This window comes from Ornithorhynchus anatinus, chromosome X5 (assembly GCF_004115215.2).
Source record: "Ornithorhynchus anatinus isolate Pmale09 chromosome X5, mOrnAna1.pri.v4, whole genome shotgun sequence".
NCBI classification, from domain to species: domain Eukaryota; kingdom Metazoa; phylum Chordata; class Mammalia; order Monotremata; family Ornithorhynchidae; genus Ornithorhynchus; species Ornithorhynchus anatinus.
This window is the reverse complement of record NC_041753.1, coordinates 54,373,959-54,401,359: the sequence shown is the minus strand read 5'-3', so window position 1 is coordinate 54,401,359 and position 27,401 is coordinate 54,373,959. Positions and strand designations below refer to the sequence as shown.

At 41.5% G+C, this 27,401-nt stretch overlaps 1 protein-coding gene across 7 annotated transcripts in view; it reads left to right on the top strand.

Annotated features, from left to right (window-relative positions):
- SMARCA2 (SWI/SNF related, matrix associated, actin dependent regulator of chromatin, subfamily a, member 2) overlaps positions 1–27,401 on the top strand; it is a 168,939-nt gene that overhangs the window by 128,855 nt on the left and 12,683 nt on the right. For 5 of the 7 annotated variants that reach the window (XM_029056236.2, XM_029056238.1, XM_029056239.2 and 2 more), the window contains exon 29: positions 14,302–14,519. In XM_029056236.2, the coding sequence (XP_028912069.1) occupies positions 14,302–14,519 (218 nt within the window). Of the gene's footprint in view, positions 1–11,173; positions 11,246–12,479; positions 12,576–13,071; positions 13,270–14,301; positions 14,520–27,401 lie in introns of those variants that run through there. The other 2 variants (XM_029056241.2, XM_016225287.3) reach the window with 2 other exon arrangements.

Here is a 27,401-nt window from a genome sequence, read left to right as displayed (position 1 = left end):
ATTTTATTAATGATGTGTATATGTCTATAATTCTATTTATCTGTTTTGATGTTATCGATGCCTGTCTACTTGTTTTGTTGTCTGTCTCCCCCTTCTAGACTGTGAGCCCGCTGTTGGGTAGGGATGGTCTCTATCTGTCGCCGAATTGTACTTTCCAAGCGCTTAGTACAGTGCGCTGCACACAGTAAGCGCTCAATAAATGCGATTGAATGAATGAATAAGTGCTCAATAAATACCACTGATTGATTGACTTTCCCGCTTTCTTCTCCAACAACCCTAGCTGGGTCTCGCTCTTCATTCCTCTCGAGGTAACCTACTCACTATGCCTCATTCCCGTCTCACACCACCAAGTTCATGCTCATGCCCTCCCCGCTGCCTGACAATTTATCCCCCCATCAAGTTATTCCATCCACAGCTCTCCTCATTTTCAAAGCTCCTTGAAATCCCATCTCCTCCAGGAGGCCTTCACTATTTAATTTCTCATCTCCCCAGATTTTATCCCCCCAACCCCACCCCCATTGCTTGTTCAGCTCTTCTGTGGCACCGGAGCACGTCTTAACCCATAAGCCTCCTATAGTAATTAGGGCGCTCAGTACACTAGTCGATCAGTACATACTCTTGACTGATTGATCCACCTATTAATTCTGCATTCCTCGAGTCTCCTATTTAATCACACAGTAGTTTTCTTTGGCTCTTTAAGCAATCTTGATCCAAAAGCCTCCAGAGTCTTGCCACTTTATCCGACGAAATGTCTATTTGATTGCTGCAGAAAATTGGGTTAAAGCCAGCTTGGGCTTATTGGAAGGATCTAATGCCAATTAACTCTTGAAGGATTTTATTTCTTAGTTATGCCGTTGGTCTACGTTGTGATCCTAGCAATCTCATTTCATTTGCCCGTGCTTTGGTTTCTTCATCTGCAAAGTGGGGATGTTAATATTGAGCTTCCCTACTTAACAGAACACTGTCAAGGCCTATAATCATTTCTGTCCTGTGCCATGTGTTGTTCCTGTTTAGTGTCCAAGCGTTTGAGGAAGTACGGCAGATGCATGAGACGTAGTCCCTGACCTCAAGGAGCTTACGCTAATGTGGGAGATGGACAGAAAATATTTTCCAGTAGCTTAATCATGATAAATAATGGACTGTATAACTGGCTATGCCAGTGCTCAGGAAGGGTGCTGTAAATGTGTGGATGAGTTGATAAGACCCGGGGTGTTGGGAGTTAAAGAGTAAAGGCTTGTCGGAAGAAGTTGCATATGAGAAGAATTTTGAAAGTGGGAAGAGCAGTGCTGTATCTGATTAGGGGAGGGAGGGGCGTTCCCAGGCTGGGGAAACAGTATTGGTGAGGGGCCGGAGACAGGAGAGTCAAGAGTGAGGTACAGTTGCAAGATTTGCTTGGGAGGAACAAAGAGAATGAGCTGAAGAGTAGCAAATGAAGAAAACTGATATGTAAGATGAGAGTTGGGCAAAAAGCCTTTTAGCTAATTGTAAAGAGTTTTTGCTTGATGTGAGGGGAAATGGGAAACCATTAGGGGGTTTTGAGGAAAGGGGAGAAGAGATGAGTGATGCTTCCAGAAGATGAATCATGTAGGCAGTATGTAGCTTGGATTGGAGGGGGAAGAGACTGGAAGTAGGGATAAGAGTGAGGTAATTTATAAAGTAATAACACTAGATTCTATTTACCCTGTCAATCAGTCCATCAAGGGTATTTATTTTGTACTTACTGTGTGTAGAGCACTGTACTAAGGACTTGGGAGAGTACAAAACAGTAGAGTTTGTAGCCACTGGTCCACATAGAGGTCCCACTGTAGAAGGGGAGATCGACGTTAAAATATATTCCAACTGGAAAGTCATGTCTCAAGTAGACAAGCAGTGCTCCTTTGACCTTTTACCTTGATTGAACAATTGATTTGTGATTTTGTGACAGTAGAGGACTCTGTACGCACAAAGATGATCAAATGCCGGATAAATGAGAGTTGGAAATTGGGAATTCAAAAATAACCCCATTTTCATGGTATGAACCATTCATTTCTCCAGACTAAAGGATCCCATGTTCCTCCTCTCTTCATTCAAGGAGGATAATGGATCCAATTGCGTTCCAAAAATCTGTAAGGAATTATGCTGTGTAGCCCATCACCCATTCTGTCATTGAGTGGATTGTAAATTGATTGTCAACTAATATTGATATGGTAACCCCTAAATGTCCCCTCTCCTGTGATAGCCTTACAGGTCAAAATGGCGATAACTTTTGATGGATGAAGAAAGTAGGAAGATTACTGTGGTGCGGCTGACAGTTGTCATATTCTGAAGCTGATCAATAACATCAATAATTTAAAAAATCTTCTGCTGTGGCAGTTGTGAAGGCAGAGAAAGCTTTCTTTGTTCCTGTCATGCCATCTGCAGTTTACATCCAGCAGAACTGTTTTAGATTGTGGGCAGTCTGATTAATTCACACTGTCTGCAACCTCATAAAGTGTCACCATTTTCTCTGTCTAAGGAGTTTTCCATCTGCTTTGCAGATAAAATTGCTCAGATTCATAGTGGAAGCAGATATATGCCAAAGGATATTTGTGCAGTTATCTTCGTTCTGTTTGACTTTCTGCCTGGTGATGCTAAAGGAGTTCTGGAGGTGCTCGCCATTCTCCTCATTACGATCATTAAGAGAAAGATGATAGAGGAGGTTGTCAAGAAGCAACTAGAATTATTTGCCCTTTTAATGTGGCTTTGGGTTTAGAACAGAAGTATATGGGGTTTGGTGGTGGGCGATCCTTTCCCCACTCCAAAACATCACCGTGGGACTGTAGACCCCATCCCCCTGTAGAGGTTGGGGCAGGGGGCGTTTAAAGGCCGCCTTCCCAACTGTTAGAACACTGGGGAGGCTGCAGGAGTTGGGAACCAAAAACTGTGGCTTGTCGAGTATGGATTCACAGTCTCGGTGTTCTCCTAGCTCCACAGAGCTAATGTCCAGAAGCTCGGGTGGCTAATTTGTCCATCTGCATCTGGTGGGAGATTGTCACCTTTTAATAATAATGATTGTGATATTTTTTTAAAGGCTTACAGAGGTGCTATGGACTGCACGAGGCGTTGGGGTAGATACATTATAATCAGGTCAGACACCCTTTCTCTTAGATCTAGAGCCACCACTATGAAATTTGTCTTCGTGAACTGTAGGTTGGATTGCATCCATGTAGCCTACGTGGGTTACTGTTGAAGGGTATATGACCTGAGTCCTAATCCCAGTTTGGCCACTCGCTGTGTGACCTTGGGCAGGTCACATAGCTGATTCAATACTTGTTCTTCCTCTTACTTAGACTGTGACCCTCATGTGAGGGTCTTAGAACTTAGAACGGTGCTTTGCAAATAGTAAGCGCTTAACAAATGCCATCATTATTATTATTATTATGTGAGACAAGGAGTGGGTCTGACCTGGTTAGCTTGTATCTACCCCACCACTTAGAACACTGCTTGATGCATAGAAAGTGCTTAATAAATACCCTAATCATCATCATCATTATTATTATTATTGTTAGGAAGCTGCATTAGGTATGGAACGCAGCACCTCCACATCTGAGTGAAGTGAATTATTGGATAAGTATTTCCACATGGCTCTGCATTCTCTACTAGCTTCCTTAATGCTTAAATTGGGGGGAGCACTTTCAGGGCCCAAACCCGAGGACAGCAGCCTCTGGCTATGCTGGGGATACCAGTGCTCACTTCAGGATCAGCAATGCCCTGTAATTGGAAGTGGCCACTCTGAAGAACTCTGCCACATACTTATTGCCTCTGGGAGCCAGGCACCGGCCATATCCCCTTTCCCCTCCTCTGTATGGCAAAGCAGCCATTTTTAGGAAGCAGTGCCTGTTGTCAACTGGCCATTGGTCCGCTCAGGGATTTTTTACCGAATGCTTGTTTTGTGCAGAGCAATATAAACCTGCAGTGGTTGCCCATTCCTTGCTGCATCCCGGCAGGAGCACCTGCCCATTGGTTTTAAAGCGCTCCATCGGCTTGCTCCCTCTTACTTATCCTCTCTCCTCTCCCAGTCTAGCCCAGCTCACACTCTTCATTCCTCTCAACCTAACCCACTTGCTATGCTTTGTTCTCATCTGTCCCACTGCTGGTATCTTGCTCACACTCTCCCCCTTGCCTGGTTCTGTCTCTCCCTTCACATCTGGCAGACCATCGCTCTCCCCATCTTCAAAGCCCTTCTGAAGTCACTTCTCCTCCAGGAGGCTTTTCCCAAAGAATTTTTAATCTCCCCATTTTATATCCCCCCCACTGCCTCTTCAGTAAGCCTGTGCCATCTAAGCACTTAAGTATTCGCAACCCCTGAAGCACTTGGGTTCATATTCATTCATTCAATAGTATTTATTGAGCGCTTACTATGTGCAGAGCACTGTACTAAGCGCTTGGAATGTACAAATCGGTAACAGATAGAGACAGTCCCTGCCCTTTGACGGGCTTACAGTCTAATCGTTCATATCTTATGTACTCTCTTACTTTCTGCTCTCAGAAATGTATTTAAGTGTCTGTCTCCTCCACTCAGTCATAAGCTCCTCGAGGGCAAGGATCGCATACATTCTCAAGTGCACAAGCTAGAATCTCAATTCATGCCATTGATGGACTGAATTAAACAGGAGTTTACAATTTGGAGTGTAGACAAACTCTTAGGAAAAAGTTTAAGCTTTCCTCTTCAGAAATAGCTTACAACAACTTTACAAGCTCATCGTGGACAGGGAATGTGTCTAATTATTGTGGTATTTAAGTGCTTACTATGTCCCACGCATTGTTCTAAGCACTGGGGTAGATACTAGGTAATCAGATTGTCCCACATGGGGCTCACAGTCTTAATCCCCATTTTACAGATGAAGTAACTGAGTCACAGAGACGTTAACTGGCTTGCCCAAGGTCGCACAGCAGAGAAGCGGCAGAGCCGGGATTAGAATCTACTAACTGTCATAGTGTACTCTCCCAAGTGCTTAGTACAGTGTTGTACACACCCTGAATGCTCAGTAAATACCATTGATTGATTGCTTAACACATATGGGATTTTGCAGAGGTCACCATGGTTTCCTAATAGCACAATGGCCTATCCGGTTTTTCTTATCAATTTATCAATCAATCAGTGGTATTTATTGAGCACCTACTGTGTGTAGTTCATCTCATTACTCTTATTTGTAAGTATTTTGATGTCTGCCTTCCCCACTGGGGCATGGAACGTGCCATCTCTTCATTTTGAACTTCCCAAATGCTTAAGTACAGCAAACTGCCACCGGCAGATGCTCGATATATATATATCATGCTACGGGGAGACGGCTTAGGAAGTGAGCCGTGCTGGTTCATGGGCTTGGGGAAGACGCCCAGGTCTGGGAGAGCTCAAGGCCAGACGTAGATTGGGAGTGAGCTTTGAAGAGTCTGGAGACAGCCAAATGCCACAACTGCCGAAGTAGCCAGATGCTGTGAACAGGAGGAAACAAGTTGGAGAGAGTTTAAGCACTGCAGCAACCTGGCCCAGATCTCACGCAAACAAAGCAGTAAAGGTTGGATGGAATAGCGCTAAGGGAGAACTGGAGGCGGGCTGCTATTCTCAACCTCACATGTGGAAAAATATGGGACTCCATTCTTCTGCAGATTCTTATTCACATAGAGCGGATAGCATCATCACTTCATTCCTTTACATCGATATAAAAATGGATCCATTATTATTGCCTGTTAAAGTTTTTGCTGGTGGGCTAAATGATGCACCGATTTTCTGTTAAAATTCAAGGGTTCCTTATCTATCAGTGCATCATGTGGCCTTATGCCATAAATTTAGCAGATTGTTGTAATGATTTTCAACTAGATTTTGCCAGCAGATGGTTGTCTCTGTGCACGGCTGATACCCTATATCAGTTGATAAGTTTGTCAAACCAATCACTCTCTTGTCTATGCCAAAAGTATCCACAATCTGATTTCATGTGTTTTCAGATTAATAGTTCCAGTAGTCAACAGCCAGTATATGCCCTAGGGAATATAGATTAGAGATGGTTCTTCTCCTATTGAAGCCTGAATGCTAATAGGGAAGGTATAAAATATAGAGTCATCAGCAATGTGTACCATCTTTCTCTAAGGAGTCTATGAGGGAAGTTTAATTTGTGAGTTCATTCAATAGTATTTATTGAGTGCTTACTCTGTGCAGAGCACTGTACTAAGCGCTTTGGAATGTACAATTCGGCAACAGATGTTGTTCCTTATTACGAAGATTTGGGATACGGATTGTCAATGGAAAGGCTTCTTGGTGTTTTTGAGAAGCAGCGTGGCCTAGTGGATCGAGCACGGGCCTGGGAATCAGAAGGAGCTGGGTTCTAATTCCAGCTCCACCACTTGTCTGCTGTGTGATCTTGGGCCAGTCACTTCACTTCTCTGGGATTCAGTGACCTCATCTATAAAATGGGGATTAAGCCGGTGAGCCCCATGTGGGTCATGGTCTTTGTCCAACCTAATTAGCTTGTATCTATCCCAGTGCTTAGAACAGTGCCTGGCACCTAGTAAGCGCTTAACAAATACCACAGAAAAAAGAAGAAAAAATGAAACATCCAGGTGTCTTACTGCCTCAAATGAAAGATTTAAAGTGTACCTATTATGTAGCCCTGATTAATTTTAGACAGTGAAGCAGACAAGACAACCACTACCTGATTCAGCTAATTCAGCTAATTCTATCACAGAATATTCTTTTCTGGGCAGTATACATTAATCATCTATTCACTAAAGCAGCGTGGCTCAGTGGAAAGAGCACGGGCTTGGGAGTCAGAGGTCATGGGTTCGAATTCCAGCTCCGCCACTTGTCAGCTGTGTGACTTTGGGCAAGTCACTTAACTTCTCTGGGCCTCAGTTACCTCATCTGCAAAATGGGGATTAAGACTGTGAGCCCCACGTGGGACAACCTGATCACCTTGTAGCCCCCCAGCGCTTAGAACAGTGCTTTGCACATAGTAAGCGCTTAACAAATACCATTATATATTTATAAAGCATGATGGCCCAGTCAGTAAAGCTGTTGTAAAACTCCTGATGTCATTTACCACCTCTGCTGTATTGCAGTTTCCCAACTGCTTAGTACAGTGTTCTGCAGTAACAGTAAGCGCTCAGTAAATACCATTGATCAGTCAGTCAATTTGCATTTCTGTTGCAGCAGGGGTCTTGAAATTTCAAGGACCTGAAGATATTATTGATGTCTCATTTGATATTTTCTCTGAAGAAAGTGAAAGGAGGATTTTTATTTTTTTTCAAATTTAATCTTAAATTTGATCCCTCTTTCATTTTTCCCTTCCCTTTCATTTTTGGATTGGGCAATCCCACCATCATAGGTAAATGAGCATTAAGGTGATTATAGTAGGAGTAGGAGTAATATGTTGTGGGCAGGGAATGTGTCTGTTTTATTGTACTCTCCCAAGCACCTAGTACAGTGGTTCACACATACTAAATGCTTTGAAAAGTACAGCAGATGCACACGATACATTTCCTGACCTCAAGGAGTGTAAAGTCTGCAGACTTTGTGCATTATCTGCTGTTTGGTGTAGGTGGAACAAAAACATCAATACAGTGTCTTTGTAATGAAGCTCAGTGAACCCAGACACCGGGGTCTTTTTTGATTTTGATTTCTGGGAATTTTTTGGTCGATTGGGACTGAGAAGCTACTCACGTGCCGCTCTGGAAGAAGAAAAACCTTACTGTGACAAGGTAAAGGGGGAGGAAGCTCCAGCCCAAGGGATTTGGGGTGTGTCTAGCATTAAGAAAGCAGTATGTGGAATTTGGAGGAATCCTTTACTAATATACTTGAAATGTACTCTGTATCAATCAATCAGGAGTATCTTTCGAATGCCTACTGTGTGTGCAGAGCATTGCGCCAACCACAATGGATTTCAGATATCCTACTAGTGGTATGCTTAATAAATGTGATTAATTATAATAATAATAATGATGCTCATCATAATCTTGGAGCCATCATTACGGTCTCCAAAGGAGCACTAAAATTAGCATTGGGCTTCCATTTCCTTCTTTTCCGCAATCAAACTCTGAGACGTCCCCTTCTACCTTTCCAACAGGTTGACTCAGGTGCCAGAATGTTAGGGCTTTTTCTCTATTTGTTAGGACAGATGAAAAAATGATTTCTGCATTCAAACCCCATTTATTAACTATTTACCTTCTTAATTGTAAGGCAATATTTCCGTGCCTGAACTCATTTGCCTCGAATATGGCAATGGTTCACATTATGGGACATGTGCACTGAGACTGTTGGACGGGAATTTCTTTTTAGTGAATTACAGTATGCCTATATACTGTTGGTTGATGATGATCTTCTGGATCAGGTGAAATGGACTGTATTTACCCTGGAATAATGGTGTGTACCGGGAAGTGGCACTCTAGTTATTCATTCCTCAATGTCAATTGGTTCGTTTGGACATTTTGTATACAGATATATTCTTAAACTGGTGAGCAGAGGGAATTTTAGCCATTAATCTAATGCAAGTTGGAACGTGCTGCTGCTTTTTTTCAAAGGAAAGATTGCACACCTCTTAGCATAGTACACTGGGTGTTTGACATGGTGAAAGCAAGTAGGAACTTGTGGTTCAGTCTCCTATTTAAATTTCAGCACTTTGATTTTAGTTTTCTCTTTGGCGCTTGAAGGAGCAGGCACATGTCCCCCACACCCAGGATACTCAAGTGCAGCATGTTCTTGAAGTTCTCAGTGTTTCGGAATTGGTGCACTCACCTGGTTGATTTAAGAGGCCCCTTACCCACAGATGACACCACAGAGGAACACACCTAAGGATTTCCCTCTTGAAAGTTTGCTTTTATGATCTGCTCACATTTTTCGCTCCCATCAGTTATCCTTCGAGACTCATGTTCATTTTTTCCCATGGCAAGTACTCCTGCTTTAAAGGATTTTCCATCCCAAATATCGCAAACCCCCAAGTTGACCCGAGGGGCTTCCTCTGTCCACCCGTCTAGCTTCTGCCAATTGGTTCATTTCAGCGTCTGTGGTGTCGTCTTTGAGCATTGAAGGACAACTGTTTTATATCCAAAATGCATCGCGGTAAATTCATGGCTCTGTTGATCGTCCAAGATACCCCGGGGCAAACTGGATTAACTAGCCACGTTTGGTGCCCTTTTTCTCCCCCACATTCTCCAGGAGCCTTTCTGCTCTCTAGCAAGACCCAGGGATTGCCTGTCTCTGGGCGCCCCAGCCAGCTCCTCTGCCACCAGCTGATCTTGCTTCTTACCACCCTGCTTTCCTGATGCTCGGTGAGCTAATTAGCGACTCTGAGATCCAGGAGGCTGGAAAATCCTTGAAGGCAGGGGTCGAGTCTACCAGCTCCATTGCATGTACCCTCCCAAGCGTTTATTGTTATATTGTACCAAACGCTCAGTACGGTGCTTTGCTCACAGTAAGCGCTCAATAAATACCATCGTATGAATGAAGGAAGCACTTAATACAGTGCCCCCGCACAGTAAGAGCTCAGTAAAGACCGTGGAATGATTGGGAGGGAGGAGTCGGTCAGTCGTATTTATTGAGCGCTTACTCAGTGCTTACTAGAGAAGCGGCATGGTGCAGTGGATAGAGCACGGGCCTGGGAGTCAGAAGGTCATGTGTTCTAAATCCCGGCACCACCACTTGTCTGCTGTGTGACCTTGAGCAAGTCACTTCACCTCTCTGGGCCTCAGGCACCTCATCTGTAAAATGGGGATTGAGACTGTGTGCTCCACATAATAATAATGTTGGTATTTGTTAAGCGCTTACTATGTGCAGAGCACTGTTCTAAGAGCTGGGGTAGACAGAGGGGAATCAGGTTGTCCCACGTGGGGCTCACAGTCTTAATCCCCATTTAACAGATGAGGTAACTGAGGCACAGAGGAAGTGAAGTGACTTGCCCACAGTCACACAGCTAAGTGGCAGAGGTGGGATTCGAACCCATGACCTCTGACTCCCAAGCCCGGGCTCTTTCCACTGAGCCATGCTGCTTCTGTGAGCGTGGCTCAGTGGAAAGAGCGTGGGCTTCGGAGTCAGAGGTCATGGGTTCGACTCCCAGCTCTGCCACTTGTCAGCTGTGTGACTCTGGGCAAGTCACTTCACTTCTCTGTGCCTCAGTTACCTCATCTGTAAAATGGGGATTAATTGTGAGCCTCACGTGGGACAACCTGATTACCCTGTATCTGCCACAGCGCTTAGAACAGTGCTCTGCACATAGGAAGCGCTTAACAAATACCAACATTATTAACTCAATCTGCTTGTATCCACCCCACCGCTTAGTACAGTGCCTGGCACATAGTTAAGGGCTTAACAAATACCATTATCATCATCATCCAGCTAAGCCACCTCAGAAAACTGGAGGGAAGCAGTCCTGGGGCAGCTAGACGGTTTATACATTTCGTGCCACACTGGAGGTGGGAGAAGTGAGCACGGAACTAGTCAGTGATTTTTGAATTAACCATTTTTTTTTTTAAAAAAAGATCCATCCCTCTGCTCCCTTGCACTAGCAGGGATGCTTCTGGGTAGCTATATAGTCAATTTCTGTGCATTGGGTGAGCACAGCCTCTTCATTTTTTTTCTCATTTTCTCATTCACAAAGCACAGATCAGGGTAACTACAAGATACCATGGAGTCTTAAAAAGGAAGTAAATACCTCATCCCCCTTGATGGTTCTATAGACTATTTTCTTTTGGGTCTGAATGCCTGGTATTACTTAGTATCCAAATCTGGCATTGTCTCCTTTGAGCCAAAAGGCAAAAAAAAAAGAGCAGTTGGTTGCCTTGTTTTATGATCTTTTACAACTGGAATCGTGGAAATGGCCACCTGTAGAAAGAACATGGCCATCCAGTGGAGGAAAGAGAAATACTCTGTTTTGATGGGGAAAATGCAATCCCTAAACCCTTTAATTATTTTAACCTGGCAAGAGGAAAATAAGCTCCAGATGAGTTCTATCCTGAAAAGCCTGAGCACACCTTTAAGAAAAAAGGTGCTTCAAGCAAACTTAGCTGGAGTTAAATGTAGATCACCGTTCCTGTGGGGAGGAAAGTGTTAATTTCTTATTTGTACACTTTTTTTTTTTTTCCCCTGACTTCCTTCCTATTCACTTCATTAAATCTAGAAGCAGTTCAGCATGGGAGCCGTCTGTATGTTGAATTAGGGCTTTCGCATTGTTGCCCAACACATCACCAGTCGGAAACTGGGGGTTTGCATCTGTGATTTATTTCATTATTGTGCTGGTAAAAGGTTTGGAAGTGCATTCTGTTTGGGGTAGCACTCTAGCTTTGTATAGCTAGTTTTTTTTTTTGTTTTGTTTTGGTTTTTTCCTCTTAGAACAGAGTTCAGTGAGCTGAACGAATTTAATCAGCCGTCTCGAAAAAAACATTTTATAATCTACACTTATTTGGTTTACATACAGCAGCAATCTTATTCAACTTTTTAAGTGAGAAAAGCAGTAGGAAATATTTAAGTAGTATATTTCCAATAGAGAAAGACCCGCAGAAATCACCGAACATTAAGTGCTGCAAATGAATGTGTGCTTTGGTGGGGGAAGGGAGGTGTGTTGTGATTCTCTGCATTCCTGGTTAATGCAAAAAATCTAAAGAGGAGGAACGTTCTTTGTTTCCATGTAATTCTAAAAGCAGTGTTTAATATGAATATGCATGTATTCGTATTTACAATAAACAGTTTTCACTAATAAGATACTGTATTGAAAATTAAATTTTGCCCACTTTACTCACAGATTTATAGATTTAAAAGAATAAACATTTTACGATTATGCTTTATCCCATTTTCTCAAAGAGTGGATGAGAACAGAAATATCTCTTTTGGCAATTTTCTCCCCCTTCCCCAACCATATCACCTTAAGAAAAAAAAAAAAACCTGAGAAATTGATTACAGGATCAAACTGAAAGTGAAGTGTCAGGATTCTTAGGCATTTTTTAAAAAGATATAAATTAACAATTTTGTGGCAAAATATCTTAGCAATAGTTCACAAATATTGCATTTTCAAAGTGCATTTGATGAAAATATTTACCTTTTCTTGATCTTTAATTTCCTATCCTTATTGAAGTGCTTTGAAACCTGTGCATCCTCTTCAGAGAACAAAACAGTTATGTGCAGTAAATAAAATGGGTTTAAAAACACAAAAATGCACCTCTTGCTTTTTCTAATTTCTTAAAAAGAAATGTAGGCATTAAACTGTTCAGTATTGATATAAGAATTAAAATGCTAGCAAGAATCAATAACCTCCTCAGCTAAAAATCTAATTCTGGTGCCTGGAATAATAAGGGAAAATATGATAAGTAGTTGTCAATATTAAAACAGGCTGAAGGGAGAAGGCTTCGGGCCTTGTAGTAGGTAGAATGAAACAGCAGATTTGAGTATCCACAATCCTTTCAGTATTAAATTTTCAGTAAAATAAAATTACTTGTATATGAAAACATAGCCTTTCCCCAGCTCTCTTTTTTTTCCTGATCAGCTGATGAAGAGACTAGCAGCTCGCTGCTTTGCTGGCTTGTTAATTTTATCCCCACTAACTGTGATTTCCGATAGCCGGCCTGCTGATAGTGGTAAGGTAAATATCCTTTTTCATTGCCGTCTTGAAGATTCAGTAGAACTACATCACAGGCATGTGTAGGTGTGTAACACATTAGAAGCTGGTGTTCTCCGTATTTCTTTGTACAACTGAGTGCTTAGGGAGAGCAATAACATTAACTGTTGACAGCCTTGCATGCTGTATTTATTATTAGCATTTTCAGCTTTCAAGATTTGCGGAATGGTTTTCTTAATCTTCGCTAGCTGCAGTGTGTGTATAGCTGTATAGTGGTGATTTGCTTTTGCTAAATGAATATTAATGAAATTATGTGGAGATTTTTTTTCCTTCCTTTTGCCTCCTAACTCATCAGGATCTCGAGCCTCCTTCATCGTGGTTATCTGAACACTGTGGAAGCGTGATGGAAATTGTCTTTTGATTATTAAGGCCTAGTTTCAGTCTGTCCCTCAGGATTCTGTGTTCATGTTTGTTCTATGGATTTGCACATCGGAGGATGCATAGGAAACAGATTTTGAAATCCCACTGGCATTTTTAACATGCCAGATTGTTTTGTGTTGTGCAGCAGGTTTTGTTCACAAAACCTTTCTTTTTTTTTCAATAGACTTTGTTCACAAGTGAAAGAAATTATGTCTGAGCTGTAATCACTCTTTATATTGATTGTTATCCTCACATGATCATAAATATTAGCCATGTTTGGTGCTGTGGAGAAATGAAGGTAATTGCCTTATGATTAGAGCTCTTTCAGCTACGAGAAAGGATTGATTAGCATTTGCATACTCAAGGCAATATTGAGAGGCAGACGGAACAAATAACAACACCAGTTGTGTTTGAGAAAGTATTAATCTTAAAAATCGAATTTTAATTTTTTTAATGGCTTTTTTTCTTTCTGTGGTCAGATTTTCCTACACTTCTATTTCTGCTGGGTTTTTTCCTTTTGCTTTTGCTTTTTTTTTCCTTCAAAGTTTTGTGCTTAACCCAAAAAAGTTTTAACTTCTGGGTTTGTCACCTGCTTTTTAGCCAGTTTGTGTACAGCTTTTTGGGTTTTTTTTTTTGTTTTTTTTTTTTTTTTAAAAAAACCTGGTTTGTTTTATAGAAATTTTATTATATCTCTGCGTTAGTGCTCCTGACTGGTAAAAAGCATACGGTTGCAGGTAATTGCAAAAAGTGTTTGTTGTGTGTGTGTGTGTGTGTGTCTGAGTGTGTGCTCTTTTCTACATTAATTTAAATGCAGTTATAAATGTGACTTTGTTAGTTTTTTATTTTACTGCTTGCCTCATCAAACAGAATGTACTCACAATTTCAGGACAGGTCTTAGTTCAAGTTTTCAATTAATCTGTTCCTGATTTATGAGAGAAAAAAATCCGAATCTTGTGTTTTATTGTTTGAGAATGTATTTGAAGGGGGGGGAATGGATTTTAGTTTCTTCTTCAGTAATGCAATACCAAGGTCTCTTTATTTTGAAATCTAAATTTGATGTGAATTCTGTTGTTTTCAAACATATAATACAATTTCTTTAGTGCTTCTTTTATATTTATATGTAAATAGTCCTTCAGGCCTTCAGGATATTTAAATAACGAGAGCTATCTTTACAGTGCACTTTTCCAATATTTTTTTCTCATTCCAGTGATTTCTATTAACTTTTAGTTTTATATTGTGTGTTTCATTTAATAGTAAATTTGTAAGCCATACATTTTTGTTTTGCTAATATTTTTTTTTTTTTTTTACTTTATACACCTATGGTTAATAGGCAATTGAAGACGGCAATTTGGAAGAAATGGAAGAGGAAGTGCGACTTAAAAAACGGAAAAGACGAAGAAATGTGGAGAAAGATCCTGGGAAAGAGGATGTGGAGAAAGCTAAGAAGAGAAGGGGCAGACCTCCAGCTGAGAAATTGTCACCTAACCCACCCAAACTGACAAAGCAGATGAATGCCATTATTGATACTGTAATAAACTACAAAGACAGGTGAGATTGTATTATATATTCTCCTTTTTCCTATCTAATTATGAAAGAGAATCAAAAGAAATACATTTAAGAAAAAGTACACTTCATATTTGCAGAGTTCTTGTTTTTTTTTTTAATGTCACTCAGAAAAACAAGGACAATCACATGCAACTCTCACACTTGTAAGATAACCGAAATAACCTCTTTGTGAGACACTATAAATGCTGAATTAGTACTTAGAGGGCCACTTGGAAATCAGGGGTCTGAATAGAGCCAATTTTGTTTCCACCTCTAAATCGGGATTTCATCTGGATGGGATCTCAAAGGACTTCAGACCTATTGTGGGATGGGTATGGGAGGGCCTGTACTTCTTTGAACTGATGGTATTATTGATTGCATTAAGGTTGTGTCCAAAACCAGATTGGTGTTTTTGAAAAAGGTTTTGTCTTATTTTTCCCTCCTAGCACCCTATTCAACTTCCAAGTGGTCCTGTCTTCATTCAGAGTTTTCCCCGGTGTTTACTACTCAAGCATAGTGAGCCCAGTGTTTCAGTACACTTTTTCTATAGCCTGGAAGATTCAGATGTGCATTTTTCCCAGTGCCTGGCCACTAAATAACTGGTGAAATTGATCATGATTTTAACGTACATTCTCTGCAGACTGTTAATTAACAATAAATAATAAGTTTGTAGACCAGTTGGAAGATGTCCCTTAAATCCTCTTTCCAGTCTGTGTAATGGGTAACGAAACGGAACTGCATTTTAGGTGGTTGTAGTTTCTTCTGGTAATTCATACAGCAAAAGATGTAATGGTAAGACTTCGAAGAAAATTACTGTTTCCTCATAGTTTTAATGGCGATATTATCACTTTAAATTCACGTTATCAAGCCGTTGTTGCCTTATGCAATCGAGTATCAGAATCCCCAGTGTGGAAAAACTGGGGTGATTGTTGTAGAAATAATACTTAGGGGTGTGCATATCACATGACTTGAGTAAAATGCTAAAATGGATGTGAAAAAGGCAAGTAACTCCATAGTGGCACAGTGTTCTGTTTTGCTGCATCTTCTGTAATGGGCCATTTTCTCCATATTCTCTAGCCGTATTTTCAGGATCTTGGAGGCTTTTTGATTGTTTTTGTTTGCACTTGACAACATAGTGCTCTCCACTTGTTGTTGTTAATTTGTATTTCTTACATCAATCTGGTCTTCGCATATTATAACTTTTCAGGCATTAACCAAGTACTTCCGCAATGATCTATTATTGAGATTTTTGTTAATCTCCTGGTTCTGTGACAAGTATTCAGTAATGCCGCCTTCTGAATTGAGGCCAGGATATCTGAGATAATTGACTTTTCCTTGCTATACTTCACTTCAGTCTCCATGTTTACTTCAGCTCCTCCTCTAGACCCAGGATCTTACCTTTCTTTTCTGCGTATGTTTTTGGAATACACTCAGTTCTGCCATTAACGCCTGTTTTCAGCGAGGGAACGTTCTTCTGACGGTGCGAGCCTGTTTGGGGCTCAGCGTACCGTGTTATTGAAAAAACTGCTTGTGTGTGTGGCTTTGAAACAAGCGAGTCCTACAGAGCGAGTTTTCCGTAACGCGAAGTTTGGCCAGACCTTAGCCCTCGTGTTATAGGAGAACTGGGTGTATTCTTGCTCAGGGAAACAGAAAAATATGGTAATAAATTCCACTTGGATTTTTTTGGTTGTTTTGGTTGTACCAAACAACGTGATATCTACTCTGTTGGCTAGGATGTGTTGGTCTATCATCATGAATGTCCCAATACAACTTGAAGTGACTGTTTTCCAACACATTCTTGGGTTCATTCTTCTAATACAGGCATCCCCCAGGTTACAACCACCCCACGATACAACCACCCCGGGGATACAACCAGTATTGTTTGATACCTTACCCCAGGTTACAGCCACCCCACGGTACAACCACCCCAGGGATCCAGCCTGAATTGCTTGATGCTTTGCCCCACGCAAACGCCCGACCGGTTCCGATGTTCTGGCCGAGCGCTACAGGTAAGTAAATCCCTCCCCGCCCCTCCCTACCTGAGCTGAGATTAAGCCATCACCACTGAGTGAATCTTGGAGGAAACTGCCCACATTTTGTGTCAGATTTTCAAAGCATTGAAGAGACCACTGAACAGATAACTAAAGAAATGGTTAAACTGGGGAGGCACCTTGATTTAGCAATGGATGGTGCAGCTGTCAATAAGTTAGTTAATTGCCTCATTCAGAAATAATGAATTTCCAACGAGTATCTCCTCAAACTCTGACAGTCCAATGTAGCGTTGTGAGGTGGTGAAACAGATGAAGAAGAAGGTTTGGTTTCTCCAGCAGCAGCGAAAATTTGGCGATTAAAAAAACCTTGCCTCACTTTTCAAAAAAGCAGATGAATCTTTTAAGATGAAGAAGAAAAAGAAGAGGAGGAGAAGAAGATGAGGAAGAAGAAGAAGAAGAAGGAGAAGAAGAAGATCCTAATGGAGAGATGAGTTCAGAGGAGCACAGAATTGTTTAGCCTGTTGGGTGAAGTCTCCCACCACAAGCTGCAGATAAACCTCAGACCAATGTTGAAGCCTCGGAACCAAGAACATGCAAGGTGGAGTTGATGATGGTGCTAGTGGTTTGCTCAGCACCATTCACACAGTCTCACAGTCTCGTTCTCGCCAATTCTATTCTCCCTGGGGCAGTGGGATTTAGCCTGAAACAAGAAGATGAGGAAGAAGAAGAAGAATGAGAAGGAGAAAAATGAGAAGGAGATGAAGGAGAAGAAGAAGAAGGCTGCTGTTCGATCCAGTTTTCAACAAGTTCTTCACTACTAAAGTCAGCAAAATAAGCTTCTATTTCTTCAACCTCCTGCGACGACTCTCAATCATATTACTACTCCTCACTTCTTGAATATTGTGATGTTTTGTTTGGAATTTCCTTAAAAAAGATTAAACAAGTACTTTAGTTGATATTTATCATTCTAGCATGTAGCATGTAAAGGAATTTCTTATTACTTTTCCAGGAGTCGATTTGTAGCATGTATGTCTAGGGGAAAACTTACCCCATGATACAACCACATTCCCAAGGAATGAAACCCAGTTGTATCATGGGGTATGCCTGTAAGGTGCAGATTCCTTCCCTAATTTTTGATGGAAGGCTAATGCTTGTTGCATAATTTTAGTGCATCTTCTAGAATCCACAGCCAGCAGGGTAGTGGTGATTCTAGTTACGTGGTATTGCTGATCCCAACTTTCCCATTTCCAAGTTTCTCTTTGCCCCTTCCCTCATTCTCGTTGTGAAGGGAAATCACTGGCAAGGCAGCCTCTGTGCCCTTGCCCGCTCCAATCTGCAACATTTGGTCTTGTTTTGGCTTCATCATGAGGCGAGCCGAAATGTATTGACAGCAGAATCGTCACCAGTTTTGCCAATCTGCTTCCAATAATCACCAGCAATATTTGTTTTGTGTCTACTGTATGTGGAAAACTGTACTGGACACGTGTGGGGATATTCCAAAGAAGTAGATGATGTGATCACTGCCCTCAAGTTGCTTATAATCTAATGGGAAAGACAAGCAGACATAAATTGGCAGGTTGAAAGAGTGAGAGAGTTGATGTAGATAACCAAACCCTGGTGGGTTTCAATAATAAGTAAACAGATAAATGCATGAAGGCCGAGATGCCTAAGAGGAAGTCATGAACAGAAAGGTGGGAAGATTGCTCAGTGACTCATCATCATCAGGATTTTTTGAGCACCTACTATATGCAGAGCACTGTACTAGATGCTTGGGAGCACAGAATGAAAGATCCCTGCCCTCCAGGAATGTACAGAAATGAACCTCTCAAAGAAGAGGTGTTCTGCACACAGTAACTGCTCAATAAATACCGTTTGTTTGAAGAGATAGTCTTTTAAAACAGCTTTGAAGGAGGGGGGAGAGATTTGGGGGGCGGCTGATTTGGGAGGTCATTACTAGTTGCAGGTAGGAAAGTCAAAAGTGAGGACGTTTAAGAGGTCTGCCTAGGCAGAGCAAAGAGCGTGAGAAGGGATGGAATGAGAAAAGAGGGCAGATAGGCAAAAAGCAATCAACCGGTAACCTTGAAACCAATGGTCAGAACTTTGTGTTTTATGCAAAAAGTAATGAGGTAATCATTGGAGAATTTTTTGAAGAGGAGCAATGTGCTTGTTCAGTGCTTTGGAAAGACGATAGGTGTGTTTGTACCTATGACCGCCTGAAGAAGGGTTCAGGCAGAAGGGTAGGTAAAGAGGCGGCTGTTACAGCGATCCAGCGGGGAGGTAGCGAGGGCTTGTGCCAGAGTAGACGTTGTAAGGGTACAGTGGACAGAGTGGCTGCATGAGTAGAGGCCAAGAACCATCAAGACAGAGGGACAAGGCTAGATTCTGCCAGCATGACCACCCACCTTTTGCCTCATTAGTATAACTACTTAATTCTGAAATATTAAATCCACAAATGTGATCCTAAACACATGTTTTCCACTTTTTCAAATTTCTTTTCTATCAAATAGCGTTTGTGGAATGCTTATTCAGTTTAGGGAATTGTACTAAGTTCCTGAGGGAGTACTGTAGACTTAGACATGATCCCTGGCCTCAAGGAGTTTACAGTCTAGCAGTAGGGGAGGCAGACACTAAAATTACAGATAGGGAAAGCAAATGAGCTTAAAGAAACATCTGTAAGTGCTGGGGGATTGAGTGAGTGTTATTGGTGCTTAGGGAGTGAGGACTCAAGAGAAGCAGTGTGGGGGGAAATACGGTGGAGAGATGAGAAATTAAGCAGGGAAGGCTTCCTAGGAAATATGCTTTTTCCTCAGTGTTTTATCATGAATACAGCTTATTCTTCTCTACTGCAAATTGACAGAGGTGTCCTTCTGCTTCTCCTATGCAGACGGGAGAATCCGGGAGATTATTCTCATTATCACCACCACCACCACCACCACTGTAATGAGTATTTTCTTTCCTTAAAAGAGTTCATTGTGCTTCCAGGAAAAGCTCAAAATTTTTATCTTGAAGACTAGAGTATTTTTTTTTTTGATTGAAGTCTTCTGGTAGAGCAGACATGAATATTATTTGATTTTCACAACAGGCCCTACCTCTCCTGATCATTTACCTAATTTTTAAACTGATTCTCCCCTTTGAAAAGGTCCAAGAACTGTTATGTTGTATTGTACTCTCCCAAGTGCTTAGTACAGTGCACACAGTAAGCACTCAATAAATATGATTGATTGATTGATTCCCCGGGGTAGGAAGATAGTGTGGAAATTGGACCCAAAAGTGCAAACCAGGAACAGGTCCATGGAAAGCACTGACTTGGCCTCGTCTTAATCTTCCACTTTCTCCTGTGAAAAATGTGGGGTACTCCAGCTTGCCAGGTGAGTGGCAGCCTGGCAGCTGAGCTCTGACATTCATTTTGAGAAATGTGGCCACAAGAAATACGTTAGTTGGACTCTAGGGAAAGGATATCCCGATTTATACTGGGCCAAAATACCATGCAGATTGTAAGTAGTTTTCTGGGTAATGCAGCTGCTCTCTGTCTCTCTTTTAAAACCTAATTTACACTCAGCCAAGATCCATTCCATTCTCTACTATTAAAATGCCTCCTTTCTGGATTGTGAATTTCCAATCTGTGTGTTGCGGATAGTTTACATCAAGACTGACCGATTCTGATAGATCAGGCTCGAGTCAACATTTCTGTTTACATTTATCTGATAGACCATACCTATTTTCGAAGTGGGTAAAATAATAAAATTATTGGCAGAGGTCCACAAAACATTTGTGTTGCAATTAGTCTCTTATTTTGGAGCAATGAATTGATTAAAAAAAAGATTTGCACACTCACCTGTCACAGACTTACACTCTACCACTAGGTTCCCACACTGCACTCTCCCACAGTGACCAACAGCCTCTCACATTTAGAAACACACTCTCTCGCTCTCTGTCTTTCTGCTTGGTTCATTTGCTTAATGTTGGAAGGGGGGGTAGGTGAAGCCCCTCTTGGATTGTGAGCCCCCTGAGTGCAGGGATCGTGCTGAATTCTCACCTGTCTGTTCTCAGTGCTTAGTATAGTGCTCTGCACACACAGTAAGCGCTTAATTGCTACAACATGGAGGGGGTCCTAAGTCCAAGGTGAAATGGACTTAACAATGAAGCAGCGGATCTTAGTGGAAAGAGCATGGGCTAGGGAGCCAGAGGTCGTGGGTTCGAATCCTGGCTCCACCACTTGTCAGCTGTGTGTCTTTGGACAAGTCACTTAACTTCTCTGTGCCTCAGTTATCTGCAAAATGGGGATTAAAACTGTGAGCCCCACATGGGACAACTTGATAACCTTATATCTATCCCAGCGCTTAGAACAGTCTTTGGCACATAGTAAGCACTTAACAAATACCATCATTATTGTTATTATTATTAAATGGATTTGAGTGGTCATTTTTTCTCAACTCCACAGATATCCTCAGTGCATGCTCACTCAGTTGAACCCCAGGCTGCCACTTCGGTTCTGGGTTTCTGTGCTTAGCTCTGAGCGCTGGCATTTATTCCTAATCTCAGCCCCAATATGGTGTAAAAAAATGTCTACTGGTGTTATAACTTTCACTGCCTGGGAGAGGAGGGTAGTGCCGGAGCTAGTAACTCCTACTGTCTGGAGACTTCTGACTTTGACTGTAGCACCATTTTTCAGTAAATGAAATAAGATTGTCACCTGATTTAATCAAGGTATAAAATAATTATACAGTACTCATGATTTTCATTGCAAAATTCTTTTCATTTTTATTCAAATAACTCGAGATTGGGGCCCATGAACGAAATTTTTGTTTCTATGCTTTTATCCATCAGTTAATAGCATTGAGTGCCTACTGAGTGGAGAGCACTTGCACTAAGTGCTTGGGAGAATACAATGAAGGTAGAAGACCGTTCCCTTCCCTCTAGGAGCTTAGAGTCTAAATTGGGACACCCTCAGGATAATTTATGAAAAGGAAGAAGAATGATGATGATGATGGTATTGATTAAGTGCTTACTATGTGCCAAGCCCTGTATCTAGCACTGGGGTTAGGTACAAGATAATCCGATTTGGCATAGTCCATAGGGCTCAAAGACTAAGTGGGATGGAAGCAGTGACTGAACAGAATAGGTAAATCAGTGTGTACACAACTGCTATGGGAGGTTGTGAGTGCAGAGGTTCTGAGTTGATAAAGAGAAGGGAATTCCAGGCAGGCGGAACGGTGTGAGCCAGGGATTGGGATTGTTGAGAATAAGGACCCACGAAAACATTGTGTTTGGAAGAAACAGAGTGTGAGAGTTGGGATGTAGTCGAAAAGAAGTAAAATAATAATTGTGGTATTTGTTAAGCACTTACTCTATGACAAGCACTGTAGTAAGTGCCGAGGCACCATGGTGTAGTGCATAGATCGCGGGCCTGGGAATCAGAAGGTCATGGGTTCTAATCCTGGCTCCACCACTTGTCTGTTGTGTGACCTTGGGCAAGTCTTTTAACTTCTCTGTGCTTCAGTTACCTCATCTATAAGAAAAAATGGGGATCAAGAATGTGAGCCCAATATGGGACAGCGACTGTGTCCAACCTGATGAACTTGTATCTACCCCAACGCTTAGAACAGTGCTTGGTACATAGTAAGCACTTAACAAGTACCGTAATTATTATTATTATACAAGATCATCAGGTCCCACATAGGGGGCTAAGTCTAAGGAGGAAAGAGAATGGGTACCGAATTGCCATTTTGCAGATGAGGGAACAGAGAATAATAACAATTATGGTATTTGTTAAGCGCTTACTATGTGCTGGGCACTGTACTAAGTGACTTGCCTAAAGTCACACATCAGTCAAATGGTGGAGCAGAGATTAGAACTCACGTCCTCCGACTCCCAGGCCCGTGCTCTTTCCGCCGTTTCCATAAAGCCAATGGTCAGGAGTTTCTGCTTGATGCAGAGACGTATCTGTAACCATTGAAGGATTCTGAGGCGTGGAGAGACATGTGCAGAATGGCATTTTGGAAAGAAGATCTGGACAGCAGCTGTGTATGCTATAGACTGAACAAGGGAGAAGATGGAAGCAGGGAGATTGGTGAGGAGACTTGACGTAGCAGTCCAGTCGGGACAGGGTGAGAGCTTAAACCGACCTCACCGTCTCCTTACTGAATTCATGGAGAGCATCTGGCTCCTGGAAGTTGATTTCTTGTCATGTCAAAAGAACCTGCTTATTGATATTTTGGGTAAAAGTATTCAATTTCATCTTTAGGTTTAATCAAAAATTATCTTGCTTATTTATGGTAGTATATTCTACAGTGGGGTTCCGGATCACGGGGATGATTCACCTTTTAGGGCTATTAGAACTACGGAGCGGCTTTTCTTTTTTTGAAAAAAAAAATGCTCCTTGGCCGGTAACTAAGTAACATTGAGTCTTCTCAGAACCAGAAAGTGCAGTGGTAGGAGAAATCTGCAACTAAGATTAGAGTGAGTTTAAGCATACAGATTGAAGGAGCTATTCCTAAAATATGGAAGTGACTGGAAGATAATTGTGACTAGGAGAGGAAGAAAGATCATAACGTAAGAAATGTCAGTGCTGTGCTCCTCCCAGTCTGTCTCCACCTGAAGCTTGCAGTGGTGCCCTCCTTTCCTTAACCTCCTCATGGTTATGGAGGTGTGATTTAATAATACTAACTTTTCCTGCTACAACCCTAATTTTCCCTCTAGCAGCCCATCATATTGATGCCATTATATAGATTTCAGGGACATTCTCTTAAGTGTCCAAAAAGGGCTCTTTTTAACCTGTGAATATTCCCTTAGAATGGAAGCTTTTTAAAAAACAGAGATTAGCTCTCTCCTTTAACATCTATCCCAAGCATCTGTTGGTGCTCAAGAAAGAAATATCTCAGTTGACTGACTGACGTCTTAAAGGATTTACCATACTTCAGTCTCTCATTTAGAAAACAGGTCTGACTTGTTTGTAAGTCAAGTAGATGCTGGTGTTTGGACCTCATATAATCTATTATATGTGACTGAATGTCAAATTGCATTTCCTGAAGTTTTCTGTATCCTTTAGAAGACAGTCCTTATTTTTCCTTATTAGGGGAAATAGAGAATTGGGGAGTGCTAAATTTCTGTCTGGGCTCTGTCACTGATTCCCGGTGAGGTTCTTAGCAGGAAGCTGACGGCAAATCACCTAAAATAAACTTCACTCATCAACACATTTAAAATCATTGATGAGTATAAGAATTAAAAAGTGACTCAGTGACAAATGCAATTGTCATCACCTTCTTCATTGCCAACTGTCAGAGACCCAGCTATTGCCAAAGCAGATGGAAGTAGTGTGGCCTAATGGAAAGAGCCAGAGCCTGAGAGTCAGAGGACCTGGGTTCTAATCCCTGCTCTGCCAGATGCCTGCTGTATGATTTGGGGCAAGTCACTTCACTCCTCTGCACCTCAGTTACCTCATCTGTAAAATGGGAATTAAGACTGTGAGTCCTGTGTGCCACAGGGACTGTGTCCAACCTGATTAACTTGTATCTACCCCAGTGCTTAAAGCAGTGCTTGGCACATAGTAAGCACTTAACGAGTACAAAAATAATAATAATGATAAGTAACAAGTGGCCAAAACCCCAACTATTTAATTTTCCACTTTGACCTTTGGCCTCTAGCCTCTAAAGGTCTGTTGTTGACACACACAAAAATTACCTTATCCAGGCTGGAGCAGCAGATGGCCTGTTGACAGTTGGTTTTATCACTTTAAAAATGGAATATTATTCTAAATGTTGACAGGACCTGTAAACACTCCATTTCTGACTACTTTATGGCCTTGATTATCATCAGCAGCATATACTGAGCACTTACTGACTGCGGAGCACTCTAACAGACTCTCGGAATCAGACATTGGAAGTATGTCCTCGCATACATATTCCTTTTTCCTTCTTCCTCCTATCTAGAATGTACTGTGTTTCCCCAGCTAGACTGTAAGCTCTTTAAGAGAAGGGATCTTGTCTATTGTATTTTCCCAAGCCCTTTAGTACAGTGCTCTGCACAGTGGCACTCAATAAATGCTACTGATTGATTCATTGGTAATAATAATAATAATATTTGTTAAGCGCTTACTATGTGCCAAGCACCCGTTCTAAGCGCTGGGGCAGATACAAGCTTGTCAGATTGAACCGCATGGGGCTCACAGTCTTAATCCCCATTTTACAGATGAGGTAACTGAGGCACAGAGAAGTTAAGTGACTTGCCCAAAGTCACACAGCTGACAGGTGGCAGAGTTGGGATTAGAACCCATGACCTCTGACTCCCAAGTCCATGTTCTTTCCAGTAAGCCACACTGCTTCTCTACACATCTGCAAGATGCTTAAAGTCTTTTAAAAGCTCAGATTTTTCAGTATCGAGGTGTTGTGAGAGCAAGCTTTCATAAAATACTTGGAGACGTATACAGTAATAGCACTATAGATGTAGGTTATTATATTGAAAATGTTTGTTTTCAGTTGATTCCCCTTTTTCATGTTTTTTTTATTCAACAACTGCTTTGATTTTTGCATAACCTCTTTTTCTTCAACAGCGAAAATTAATGTTGATCTAGCACATCCCTAGAATTATCATTTCTTTGTTATATTCTGCTGAAGAGCAAACAGAAGAAACTCTAAACCTACCATTTTGTTGTGAAACCCAGACTAGTGTTTCATGGTTACTTCTTTCTGATTCATTTTATTTAAAAAAAAAAATGATCTGACTTTTCCCTTTCCCCATTCCCCGCAAGTATGTCTCAGAAGGGCCAGATTTTAGATTTTCACCTTGGCCAAGTGGCCTAAGGCGCTGTGTTCGGATTGCAGTGTGTCCGCTAGGGTCATGAGTTCGAATCCCATTCTGACATGAACTGAGGAGCGGCGTGGTTTAGTGGATAGAGTCCACACCCGGGAGTCAGCACCTGGGCTCTAATCCTGCTCCACCATATGTCTGCTCTGTGACACTGTGCAAGTCCCTTCACTTCTCTGGGCCTCAGTTACCTCACCTGTAAAATGGGGAATAAAAGTGTGAGCTCCATGTGAGACAGGGACTGTGTCCACCCTGATTAACTTTGATTTACCCCAGTGCTTAGAACAGTGTTTGGCATATAGTAAGCGCTTATCAAGTATCATAATCTTTGGTTTCAGATTATCGTCTGCAGTCTGTAAAACAGCCAGTTGGTCCTGTCCCAGAGTATCTCTGTCACTGTGAGGGGCTGGAGTCTGGAGCAGTTTGCTGTTGACACAGTGAAAAAAATGTGTTTGTAATTTGCAAGGCGATTTGGGGTATTGCTGCCTCTGGTATCTATGAAGGAATCAGGAAGGGGACAGAAGAAAATAATTTTGTCACTTTGTAAGATCGCGGTTTACCAGTACCTGGAACACCGTGTGTGGTTCTGACTGCCACATCCTAGGTATGACAGAGGCTTATTCTCATAATGGGTTACTAGAAGGAAAATTTGAACTATAAAGGTACGCGTAAAGGATGCTAGATGGTACATCCCTAGATGTTAGAATGGATGTCAAGGAGAGCAACTGTTGCGTGGCTTCTCCAAGCACCTTGTTGTCACTGTTGGAGATAAAGTGCTGGGCTGGATGTTCTTATGTTTACTTGGAAGACTTTAGGGTTTCTTGCTGAGGCTCATGATGATTATAAGTAAAAGCAAAGCACATCGCACAAAAAAATGGAAATTGTCAGTGGGTTGTGTATTAGCCAGAGATAGGGTGTCATTAACTTACAATGAAGGTTAACTGCAGTACGCCACAGTGATGGTGGCCTTAGCAGCTATCAACTCTGCCGTGCCAGAAAGGGCTAAATGACCTAACTCACTCTGTTTTTTACTTTCAAAACCAAAATAGAAACAAAATGAGAATTGAGTCATTTTGGCTGAGATGCATAGTCCGTTCTTAATTATGTAAAGATAATTCCTTCTGACTTAGGCATACTAAAACTATAAGTAGGGTTATTTGTCCACTATTAAAAATTCAGTATCTTATCTGGTGAAACTTGTAGCGTAATGACAGTCCGGCAGTCTCTGGGTTATTTAGTTTCATCAGTTTCTATAGTTTTTCATTCTGAATGTATCAGACACCCATTCCCTGTGGGTAAATATTTGATGTTAAATCCTACAATTTAAAAATTATTCAGGCTGCCAGATGTGGTGCTTTTGCCGTTCTAAGACTAGCACTAAATCTGAATTATTTGTTCATACAGCTGTATGTAGGGTTTTGATAGGTTTTAAGTTCCTTGAAGATGGAGATTGTCTTCTACTTCTATTGCACTCTCCCAAGCACTTAGTAGAGTGCTGTGCGTAAAGTAGATGCTCAGTAAATAATATCAATTCGTCACCTCTTCTTGAAGTCTCCTCGACATCATCAGAGAGGTCTTTTTTGTAATGTTGAAGAACCTCAACATAGTAGTAATGGTATTTATTGAGTGCTCACCGAGGGTCATCCAGTGTATTAGCCGACTGACAAATACTTGACGAAAATTAAATCCAGTCTCCATGAATTGGAGTTAACTATTGTTGCTTACCATTTCTAGTCATCACGTTGTGGTAGGCAACTTTTAGAGTTAAAAAAGTGATGCCAGAGATTCAGGAAATGATTTTATTAGTTTTGGCAACCTGAATATTACATTGAACTTGGGCACATTTTTCTGATGCAACTGAAGATGTTTTTCTGAAACAATTGAGGAAAGGGTATTAATTGTACAGAAAATTTAGGGTATGAACTCTGGGGAGCCATCCATTTTCACTTGCAGTCTCAGAAAAATGTGAAACTATAATTTTCTAACTCAGCCATTTGGCTGCATCCAGATGTTTTTTTTTTGAAGTTTTCTATCCATTGGTCACGTTCTGATGCTTCACCTCAGGTAATAATAATAGTAATTATTACGATGG